Raw genomic sequence first — 12,683 nt, 5'->3', positions numbered from 1 at the left:
GCCTGACAGGTAAATTGGTTCTTTTTAAACCAAAGCACGCGGTGATTCCGCGAGCTCATTTCTGAGGAGACATTTTGTACTCGGTTTCTGACGGCGTCTATGAAGTTTTAAGAGTTTTTTCCCCCTCTAAAAAAGAAAAAGAAAATGTCAACACTATGATCAGCATTGGAGAAATGTCATGGCTGGGGATTCTTCCTAAATTTGGAAATGATTGAAAAAAATCAAACAAGACTTGTTTGAAGACAAGACAAATCAAACAAAATGATAAATGAGTGACTAGGGGAAAAAATAATCCTCTGCATGCTTCTGCATTGATCCATTATCTGCAGCTTCTAAAACATCTCTTCCTTCAACATTTATAATGACATCTAATAATGGACCTGTCATCAGCCATATCATTTTAAAATGGGCTTTTAAAAATACAAAAAACAATATATATAAAAATATGCTATATATATATACACACACACACACTCAGATGGAATAGGTCTACTGATAATGAAAGCATACTTAGGCTACATAAAACAAACCAGAATCCATGACTACCGCTAATAACACAAGAGATAACACACAAAACGTTTTACCTAAGAGGCTCGTGAACAATCGGGTTTGCATGTCCATCTGCTACAGGTGAAAACAGCCACTGAGCAGTTTACAGCTGACTGATCTGGAGGGGACCCATTTTACGGACGGACACAGACCCACCACCTGGGTTGTGTTTCGGTTAAAGTGTCCTTACTGAAAGCATAAGTGTCTGGCTGAATTGAACCGGGCTGCTGGCAGTGATTATGCTGAGAGAAACTGGTACAGCGGTTTTAATCAAGGTTAACAAAACAAATCACCCACCATCCCAATATACGCACACGCATACACACGCGCATACGCACACACACACACACACACACACACACACACATACACTCTTCTGAAAATGAGAGAACACAGACTACATGTGAACTGAGGGATAGAAATGAACGGTAGATTAAAAAAAGAGTGATGATGAAAGAGAGAGAAGTAAGGCATGGACGCAGGGACCGAGAGAGAGAGAAAGATAGGGAGGGAGAGAGAGAGATAGGGAGGGAGGGACAGAGGGAGAAGAAGAGAAAGACAAAGAGAGTGTGGGTATCAGAGAGAAATAGAATCTAAGAGGGTCACTTTGAGTTCATGACCTGTTCTGATGCATTCTGACCTAAAGTTAAGTCTGATGAAACAGGTGTGAGAGTGTGAGTATGCGTGTGTGTGTGTGTGCGGAGCTGCAACAGGGCGCTTGGGAAACGGCTCATATTTGCTGCCATGAATGCACAAAACAAGTGTGTATGATGGACTATGGTTGCAAGCACAGGTGGATAGGTGCATATATATATATATGTGTGTGTGTGTGTTTATAATATACGTTTGTGTACATTTGGAAGCTAGTATGTGTGTTTATGTGAGAGTTACACACAAGTGTGTCATAGAAAGAAAAATAATTGAACACAGGTGTGGATATATATGCATACATGTAAATGCATGTGCGCGTGTGTGTGTGTGTGTGTGTGTGTGTGTGTGTGTGTGTGTGTGTGTGTGTGTGTGTGTGTGTGAACACATGGAAACAGGTATGCGTGGGTTACATCACAGACATAAAGGGGGAAATTAAAAGCCGTAATCTTTCCATGTGGAAAGCATTTCTCTTATCAGCTGCACTAGAGAGAGAGAGAGAGAGAGAGAAAGAAGGAGAGAGAGAGAGAGATGGAGAGAGAGACTGAGAGAGAGAAAGAGAGAGAAAGCGCTACCGTCTGTCCTGCCCCGGCACCCCTTTTCGCTTTGAAACAAATAGCACATAACTGCTGACCCCAGATCAGGGCCGTGCGGCTCTCTTTGATTGGCCCGTTATCGGGGGGACGAGATCGGCCGCCCAGACACGGGGACGCCTCGGCCCGTCCCATATCTCCGTTCCCGAGGCTGATTACCGGGAACATGACGTTAGACGTTAGGTGTGTGTGTGTGTGTGTGTGTGAGGAGGTCAGAGACGGTCATGACTGATGTGGGCAGAGGTCAAAGGGAGCAATGAGTATTTGCATAAGGCTCACTGACGGACCTGCATGCACACACACGCACGCACACACACACAGGGAGTCACACACACAGGTGCGCGCGCGCGCACACACACACACACACACACACACTGTCCATCTGAGACTGTGAGACAGAACAGAAATGCAGGTACACAGAACCGACAGAAAGCTCAGGGACAGGACATTCCCTTGTTCGCTGCCTCACACACACACACTTTTGCATTAAGCTCACTGACAAACACTGGCTGGCCACAACACCAACACACACACACACACACACACACACACACACACAAAGTGGAAGAACTAAGGAGCCTCCATCCCACATAATCGACTAATCGAGAACGCAATTAACATTAGTTAACTTACGAACGCAGGAATAACAGAAGAAAAATGATGAACGTGAGTTAAAAGTGAGCATGAGTGTGTGTGTGTGTGTGTGAGTGAGTAGATGAGTTCCAGTGGAAGACCCCCCCCCCCGGTGAAGTCGTATAACGAGATAGTATCAGTAGCCATGGCGACACAGTCAACCCGCCCCCCCTCAGAGAAATAAAAACGCTATTACCTTCCTAATTAAAAAGGAGACATTCACGCGCGAGAGAGACCGAGAGGCATCCCTCGCTTTTTTAAAATGGGGAAAAAAGAAAGAGAAAATAAAGAGAGAGAGAAACAAAGAGAGAGAAAAACCTCGACAATGTTTTGGGTAAAAAAAACATCTTTACTCTCCAAATGAGATGAATCAATTGAGGGGGCCCACCAGAGGAGGTGGTCCACTTTAACAACATATCTGTAATTGGGGAAAAGGATTATCCGCACACACACACACACACACACACACACACACACACAAATTCGAACTGTGGCAGTCAATACATAGTGAAAGTAAGACATTACAAGATTCCTCTTAAAAACATCCAGAATAAAAAAGAAAATATGAAACTAATGAATGTGACGTTCAGTAAGGTTAAAATCAGATTGTTTTTGTTTTTGTTTTGTTTGTTTGTTTGTTTCCATGGGTTTTCTGCACAACAACAACAACTACTAAAACAGATACAGGATATTTGCTCTCTCTCACACACACACATACACTCACACGCACACGCACACGCATACAAACACAGACACACAAGCATACAAACACACACAAGATCGATGGTGGGATACAGGAATGAATGACAAAACATTTTTTCCAGCAAATTAGAGGAATGTCAAAGGCCTCTGAATGTGTGTGTGTCTCTGTGTGTATGCGTGTGTGTGTGTGTCTGTGTGTGTATGAACACACAAGAAGATTGAGTTGTATTATAACAATATTGAAATAAAATCTGATTGGAAAAGATAAAAAGTGTGTGTGTGTGTGTGTATGTGTGTGTGTGTGTGTGTGTAGAATACAAATGAAAATGAGTTGTTTGTACAAAACAGATGATGTTGTGAGCGTGTGAGAACATATGTTTATGTGTGTATGCTAAAATACAAACATGTGTATGATCGTGTCTGTGTGTGTGTGTGTGTGTGTGTGTGTGTGTGTGTGTGTTTGTGTCTGCGTGTGTGTGTGTGTGTGTCTGTGCATGCATATTTACATAAATCTGCATCTGGTGTATAGGCATGTAGCTTTAATCCATGTTTGTGTGTGTGTTAATAACATGTTTGGTGTGTACTTGAGGTGTGGTACAGGTGTGGATGTACGTATCTGCAGTGGTGTGTGTATGTAAGTGTGTGTGTGTGTGTGTGTGTGTGTATGTAAGTGTGTGTGTGTGTGTGTGTGTGTTAATAAGATGTTTAATGTGTATGCGTACTTGAGATGTGTGTGTATCATCAGCACAGGTGTGGTACAGGTGTGGATGTACGTTTCTGCAGTGATAAGGTGTGTGTGTGTGTGTGTGTGTGTGTGTCAGTTGGCTTTGCGCCTCCTCTTCTTCTGTTTCTTGTCGGTCTTCTTGCCGGCACACTTCACACAGAACCACTGCTGGTCCTCTGGGGGCGGAGTCAGAATGCCCACGCACGGCCTACACACACACAGGGACACACAGAGGGACAACGTGAGAGTGTGTGTGTGTGTGTGTTTGTGTGTGTGACAAAGAGACTTTTAAAGCAGAAAGCGTGTGTGTGTGTGTGTGAGAAGAGAGAGAGAGAGAGAGAGAGAAAGAGAAAGTTTTAAAGCAGAAAGAGAGAGTGTGTGTGTGTGTGTGTGTGTGTGTGTGTGTGTGTGTGTGTGTGTGTGAAAGAGAGAGCGTTTTAAGCAGAAAGAGTAAGCATGTGTCTGTGTGTGTGTGTGCGAGTGGTGTGAGTGTATGAAAGAAAGAGTTCTAGAATAGTAAGAGTGGGTGATTGTTTTAAAGCAGCGGAAAGAGTGAGTGTGTGTCCGTGTGTCCGTGTGTGTGTGTGTGTGTGTGTGAAAGACAGAGAGCCTTAAAATAGTAAGATTGATTGAGTGTGTGCGTATGTGTGCGAGACAGAGAGAGTTTTAAAATAGTAAGAATGTATGAGTGCGAGTGTGTGTGTGTGTGTGTGTGTGTGTGTGTGTGTGTGTGTGTGTGTGTGTGCATGTGAAAGAGAGTTGTACAGCAAAAAGAAAGAGTGGTCCGAGTCAGAAAAAGAGAGAGAACACAAGGGAACCACAGAGGCAAAGAGAGAGAAAAAATAGAATCCAGAGATTTCTGCAGTGGGAAAAGGAATGGAGAGAACCAAGGACAAAAGCAGAGAGAGAGAGAGAAAGAGAGAGAGAGTGCATGTGTGCTTGTGAGAGTGAGAAAGAGAGAATGTAGTCCCTTTCCCACATGAGCGAGACATCCGGATGTCAAACGGATATCAAACGGGTGGCTGTATGTGGGAACGCAAAACTCGGGTATTTTCTTACCCGGAACTCACCCTACTAGCCCCCTAGTACTACTTCTAGATGTTACCCGGGTGCGCTTAGGTGGGAACGCAGCCGGCACAGTTCTGGGTAGAGATGGGGGGCGTACCGATGACGTATGGAAATGCGTCTTTGCAGCCTGCTTGCAGCGCGAGGCAGAAAGTACAAATTGCCATGGTAACAATAAACATTGCCCTACGAGTATGAACACAAACGAGAACACCGGAGTACAGAAAACAGTGACATTTTGTTGTGTACGTACAATAAAAATTTAAACTGCAATCAGGTTGTTGTGTTTGTTGCGGGACAGGCAGTATTATCCTTGCAAACGTGAATAGCTTGAAGTGTTGTCGATTAGCTTGCAAAGCTGTTTATTACAGTGGTTAGCAATTAACAGCTAATAGTTAACGTCGCTGTTATTTAGCATTGTTGCTTTTTGTAGGAGTTGGGAAGGAGCCTCAGACCTCTGTGTGCTGTTTATATTTTCCAGGTGTGTCATTATTTTCTATTAATTTGTTATGTTGGATGTTTATACCAGAGAGGGTTGAAGTAGAGCTTTGTTTATAGCCTACTGCGGTCGTAGGTTAGCTATCTTTTCCTCTATGCTAGCTCCCGCTGACTAGCGAGCTAACTACTTCTGTTGTTTCATGATGTTTTGGATCTGATGTAAGTTCGCATCATCCAAGCAACACAGCACAACAACGCATTTATTTAGCGTCATCTCCCTCCCCCTGCAAGTGCTGACATTGCCCCACCCCTCGCGGCTCCTACTCGGGTCTAGTGTGAACACAATTACCCGTATCTCACTCGGACATAAAACTCATGTGGGAAACGTCCGTGTCGTGCCATACCCGGGTAAATATGTCCGGGTAACTTCTAGAAGTTATGTGGGAAAGGGACTTGTGTCAGAGAGTGAGAGAGAGAGTGTATGTGTGTGTGTGTGAGTGTGAGACTGAGTGTGCTATCAGACAAATAGATGGATTTGGGCTAAAAATAAGAAGCCAAATTAGAATAACTTCCTCTGAGCCTCTCAAAGGGAAATCACAGAATCACACGCAATACTCACCATCTCTGACACACACACACACACACACACACACTATTCACCATCTATACTAATCAGCGCAGCTCACCCCAGACTTGATTCACACACACACACACACACACACACACAAAGACACACACACACACACACACACAAAGACACACACACACACACACACACACACACACACACACACACACACACACACACACACACACACACACACACACACACACACACACACACACACACACACACACACACACACACACACACACACAAAAAGTTGGTTCTTACCAGTGGTACCAGTCATCGCACTGGTCACAGCCAATCATCGGACTTCCATCGTCGGGTTTGTTGCAGCCAGGACAGATCCAGATCTTATTGCCCCACTCATCACGAACCTACACACACACACACACGCAATTATTACATTACAGTGAGACATTAGTCTTAAAATGTTAAAACACTTCACTGAATCTTGTCTTTGGGCACATTAGTATTTCTACACAAAGAATGCAGCACAGAAGAAAATGGCTACTCACAGCATAACACAACAGTAACAGTAATGCAGGTCGCCACTTACGAGAGGAGAAAACCGCAGAAAACATTTTATAACACAAATGAGTGAGTGTGTGTGTGTGTGTGTGTGTGTGTGTGTGTCTGTGTGTCTGTGTGTGTGTATTGAGAGTGTGTAGAAAACCTGCAACCCAGGCACTGATGGTCTTGGAGGCCACAGTGTGTGTAAAAGAAAGAGTGAGTTTAAATTTACGTTATATGTATGCATGTATGCAAGTGTGTGTGTGTGTGTGTGTGTGTGTGTGTGTGTGATGAGTGTGTGTCAATGATAGTCTCGGTGACCAAAGTGTGTGAAAAGAGAGTTCATATATTACGTTACTGCATGTGTGTGTGTGTGTGTATGTGTGTGTGCGCGCGCGCACACTCACCACGTAGGCACTGACGGTCTCGGTGACCACGCTGCAGCCGCTCTTGGACGCCCCCAGGGCGGGCGGGGGTGCGGGGTGTGTGTGTGTGTGTGCGTGCGCGGCCAGAGACAGAGGTGCGGCCGGAGGGGCCGGCGGCAGAGGCGTGGGCGGGGCCAGGGCCACGGGCGTGGGGGGGTTACGGCCTCGACTACCGGGACCCGAGCGCGCCGTGGGGGTCTTCACCGGGGGAGGGAGGGGGGCCGGAGGAGGGGGAACAACCGCCTCGGAGTCTGGAACCACCTTACTGATGACACTGCAGAGAGAGAGGGGGGGAGAGAGAGAGGAGGGAGAGAGAGAGAGAGTGTTACAGAGTGTTACAAACACATGTTTGTAATGTCTATATGTTTATATTATTTTTGTTTGTATTGATTTGTTCAATCATTACTATTATTCCTGTGAACGCTTTGGCAATGCATCATATGGTTTGTCGCGCCAATAAAGCATATTTGAATTGAATTGAGAGAGAGAGAGAGAGAGAGAGAGAGAGAGAGACAGATTTATTGTATTAGTATGTCTAAATTTGTTGCCAGTGTTGGGACACTCAGAACTCAAACTCAAACTCAATATTTTTGACCTCTCTGACACTCAGATACAGATGAAAACCACAATACCCCCATTCTTTACGCTCTCCGTGTACCCGCTACCCTGTATATGATCGGGAAAATTAGTAGTGACAGGGCGAACCGGACCCCAGTTCGCCACACAGATAGAACTTGACGGTTTCAGGTGTTGCGTGGTGCAACATCTTACTAGCGGACTTTCACTTTCAATGAAATTCCATTGCAATCAGCGAACGGACTTGTTGCGGAGTGATTTGAAAGACCTGAAGTAGAAGCACATAATAAATCCTGATACTGTACATTTATGTAACAACTGCTTTGGAAATACAACAGTCATTATTTGTCAGGCCAATAAAGCACATTTTGAATTGAACTGAATGGAATTGAGAGAGAGGGAGAGAGAGATATTAACTTAATTACCAACCGAGACAGATAAATAGAGAGAGAGAGAGAAGGAGAGAGAGAGAGAGAGAGATGAAAATGACAAAATTAGAGCAATGGATCATGGAGAGGTAGATGAACAAATCATAGAAAGAAAGAGGGAGAGAGAGCGAGAGAGAGAAAGAGAGAGAGAGGGAGGGAGGGGTAGAGAGAGAGAGAGGGTAGGGGAAACAGTAAGACAAACAAACAAGGAAAGAATGAGAGGAAAAAAAGAGAGAGAGGAGAAGGGGGGAGAGAAGGGCGGTTGGGGGGGGAGGAAGGAAGGCCACGATGAAAGACAAGGATACAGTTAGAGGAGAGAAAAAGCCAGACAGACAGAAATAACAAACAAAAGGAGAACAAGCCCGGAGATGCTGGTGGAGAGGCACGGAGAAAAGGAGGGATGAAACAGGGAGGGAGAGAGAGAGAGAGAGAGAGAGAGAGAGCTGGGGAGAAATAAAATGAGTGATGAAAGAGAGAAGGAGAGAAAAAGAGAGAGATAGAGAGAGATTGAGTGAGAGAGAACTGGGGAGAAGTAAAATCAGGAGTGAAAGAGAGAGAGAGAGAAAGAGAGAGAGAGATGGAGAGAAATAAAATGAGGGGAAAAAAGGTCGACTTTAAAGACCACGGTCTTCACATGGACTCTGATGCTCTCACTGTTGCCAGGAAACAGCAAGATTGACAGGTCGGCCTTTGAGCGGACAGCTGGTGTTGCCGTGGCGTCGACCTCTATGACAGACGGGTCAGGTGGGCAGCTCAGATTACATACACCCATTTTTTATGTCTTATCCGAAAGGTGACGTGTGTACGCACACACACACAGACACACACACACACACACACACACGCGCACAGATTCAACGCTCACAAAAAGATGGGGTAAGCCTGTTGTTTCACTCATGTTCACACACAGACAGACACAAACACACACATACAGACACACACACACACAGACACACACACACATACATACAGACACAAGCACACACATACAGACACAAACACGGACAAACAGACAGACACACACAAACCTACTTATCACACTTAACAAACAATAGTGGGGCTGGTCTAGATTTACAACAACAACAACAACAACACACACACACAGAATCACATAGAAGATAGAAAACTGCCGGCTGTATGGCCGTGTGAAAGAGTGAGTGTGTGTGTGTGTGTGAGATTGATTGTGTTTATCATCTACAGGGAGAGAAGCCCGCCACCTCACACCTACAAAACGGACACACGGACACGGACACACATACACACACACACACAGAAGAAAGTGATCAGTAAGTGTGGGATTGGATTGTTCAGGAAGTGACCTTATGACCCCTCAGACAGGTCAAAGGTCATAGACGGCCATGTCTCCTCTGGCCAGACACCCTGTGAGTAGCAGAGGAGCGTCAATGGAGGTGTTGTCTGGGCCTAACACACTCACGCGCACACACACACACACACAATTAATATACCACACACACGCACACACATAATTCATATACCACACACACAGACACACACTCACGCGCGCACACACACACACACACACACACACACACACACACACGCACGCAAACACACACACATAACTCATATACCACACACACAGACACACACACGCACACACACACATAATTCTACTACCACACACACAGACACACACACACCGTGTCAGCCCTCTCTATGAACACATGTGCACATACTGCACAACACAAAAACACACACCAACATGTTGTGTGTGTGTTTTGTGAGTTATGCTTACACACACACACATCCAGACATGTATACACATACTGTACAAATACAGAGATTGTGTAACGCTCCCAAATACACACACACACACAAACATGCACACACACACACCACTCACACCACACACACACACAGACACACACACACACAGGCACCCCTGTCCCTGTATAAACCCAGGCTTTTGATGGCCTTGAAAGGAAACTGATTATGTTCTGCATGAACGGAAGAAACAGGTGGAGGGGAGCAACACAAAAGAGGAGAGGAAAAACAGAGGGATGAGGGGAGGAAGATGGGGACAGAGAGAAAGAGGAGAGGAAAAATAGAGGGATAGAGGGGAGGAAGAGAGATGTGGAGTGCTTCTATCAACGGGCTAAAGCAGATCACACACACACACACACACACACACACACACATACTATAAAAGACTTCCTGACATTACAGAAACATACACTTATGCTTCCTGCCTACCATGATGGCGGAGAAGATGGCATCAGGGAGGAACAAAGACCCGGAGACTAAACACTCACTCACACACACACACACACACACACACACACACACACAGACACACAGACACACACACAAACGATTACAAGAGTGAAAATAGATAATGAACTGATATAATAATAAAATAACATATAACTATACTATATCACTTCATCTGTGAATGTAATGATATTATTAAGTATATGCAGACAGCTATAGTGAGTGTATGTGTGTGTGTGTGTGTGTGTGTGTGTGTCTGCGCGTGTGTGCGCTTGGAGGTTAAGTGGCATGAACACTGGGGCCTTTGTAGGTAGAGATCCTTATAGCACCTTATCCCCCCTCCTCCTTTAAACGTGCCCCACACACACACACACACACACACACACACACACGCAGACAGAGAGGTCATGTGACACATCAGGGGTGTCTGGCGTCAGAGGACTGAAATACACACCTGCCTCAGAATGACCACACAGAGAGGGAGTGAGACTGATACACCCACACACACACACACATACATACTCTCTCTCTCTCTCTCTCTCTCTCACACACACACACACACTCACACAAACATGCATAGAAGTGCACACACAGTCTCTCTCACACACAAGTACAGAGATAAATACGCCCTCACAGGTACATAAGAAGGCTTCCCTCCATTGACAAGAGAGAGAAAGAGAGAGGGAGAGGGGGAGAGGGAGAGAGAAAGAGAGGGAGAGGGAGAGGGAGAGAGGGAGAGGGGGAGAGGGAGAGAGAAAGAGAGGGAGAGGGAGATCTGGAGTCACCATTCACTTGTATGCTGTCCTTGCTGAAGTAGCCAATGCTTACTTCTTGAGCCAATTCCTGCTCTTCTTCACATTCACACTGCACTATGAACAAATTCACACACACAAACACACACACACAGGTACCCTCATACACACACACACATACAGTAAACACACACACACACACACACACACACACACACACCTTCGTACACTTACAGATGCACACACATGCACGGGCACTCTTTCACACACATAAAGGCACGCACACGCACGCACACACACACACAGGCACCCTCACACACACACCTTCGTACACTTACAGATGCGCACACATGCGCTGACACTCTTTCACACACATAAAGGCATTTGCGCGCGCACACACACACACACACACACACACACACACAGTGGAAGTGTATGCCTCCTGGATGCAGCATGGCCCACAGAGTGGCTGCTGTAGGCTTCGTGTGTGTATTTCACTGACTCGATTCAAAACCTCCGCAAATCAAGTGCTTTTGAAATACTACACCAAGACATCCACCATTATTATTATCAAGATGCACATTACTAAAGGGCCATTCACACCAACAACGATAACTTATAACCATAACGATAAAAACGCTCACACTGACCAGTGGTAAAAAGAAGTCTCTCCTCGTGCTAAAGGAATAGTTTGACATTTTGAACATAGGACCTCATTTCCAACTTTGCCGAGGTGATACAGGTCGGTGGAGACAGTTTTTATCGTGTTTAACCCCTTCCTTAAGTTGCAGCGTTCCCCTTTGCTAAGCTGGTTCTGAGCAAACGCATTTCAACGGTAACATCCAAAACAGTCTTACTCACTCTACAGTACACCCGAGACAAGTAAATTAAAACGTCAGACTATCGATGTACATGTCCGTGTCGATAGAATCATTTTAGAAATAAGACAAACCTTGCGACTCAATCCGCTACTGCCATACAGGGAACAAAGTAGGCTATTGCAATGCGATGCAAGGTTAGTTTTATTTCTAACATTGTTCTATCAACACAGACATGTGCATCGATAGTCTGACGTTATAATTTATTTGTTTCGGGTGTTCTGTGGAGTGGATTAAGGCTGCTTTCAGTGGCAGGCTGGATGTTACCGTTGACTTGCGTTATCTCGGCACCAGATTAACACCAGATGAACGCTGCAACTTAAAGCAATAGTTCGGAATTTTGGACATAGGACCTCATTTCCAACTCAGTCTGGGTGATATAGGTCGGTGAAGACCATTTTCAGTGAATGTCTGCCCTTCCTATGAGTTGCAGCGTTCATCTCGTGCTAATCTGGTGCCAAGATAACGCAAGTCAACGGTAACATCCAGCCTGCCACTGAAAACACTCCACAGAACACCCGAAACAAATACATTTTAACGTCAGACTATCGATGCACATGCCTAGTGTTGATAGAACCATGTTAGAAATAAAACAAACCTTGCATCGCATTGCAATAGCCTACTTTGTTCCCCGTATGGCAGTGGCGGATTGATATTGAGAAACTAGTCCCTCAAAATGTAATAAATCATTGAGTTGCAAGGTTAGTTTTATTTCTAAAATTATTCTATCAACACGGACATGTATATCGATAGTCTGACGTTAAAATGTATTTGTTTCGGGTGTTCTGTGGAGTGTTTTCAGTGGCAGGCTGGATGTTACCGTTGACTTGCGTTATCTTGGGTGTGCGGTGGAGTGAGTAAGACTGTTGTTGATGTCAGACTGATGTTACCGTAGAAATGTG

General features: G+C 45.1%; 1 protein-coding gene across 1 annotated transcript in view; it reads right to left on the bottom strand.

Annotated features, from left to right (window-relative positions):
• Positions 1 to 2,651: 2,651 nt before the first annotated feature.
• taf3 (TAF3 RNA polymerase II, TATA box binding protein (TBP)-associated facto) overlaps positions 2,652 to 12,683 on the bottom strand; it is a 73,038-nt gene continuing 63,006 nt past the window's right edge. Inside the window, exons 7-9 of the mRNA XM_062518489.1 lie at positions 6,898 to 7,189; positions 6,248 to 6,354; positions 2,652 to 4,057 (exon numbers count right to left, since the gene is read on the bottom strand). Of these exons, the coding sequence (XP_062374473.1) occupies positions 3,943 to 4,057; positions 6,248 to 6,354; positions 6,898 to 7,189 (514 nt within the window). The 3' untranslated portion in view covers positions 2,652 to 3,942. The remainder of the gene's footprint in view (positions 4,058 to 6,247; positions 6,355 to 6,897; positions 7,190 to 12,683) is intronic.

This window comes from Sardina pilchardus, chromosome 17 (assembly GCF_963854185.1).
Source record: "Sardina pilchardus chromosome 17, fSarPil1.1, whole genome shotgun sequence".
In the NCBI taxonomy this organism is placed as follows: domain Eukaryota; kingdom Metazoa; phylum Chordata; class Actinopteri; order Clupeiformes; family Clupeidae; genus Sardina; species Sardina pilchardus.
The sequence above is the reverse complement of the archived record's forward strand: the minus strand, read 5'-3'. Positions and strand labels throughout refer to the sequence as shown.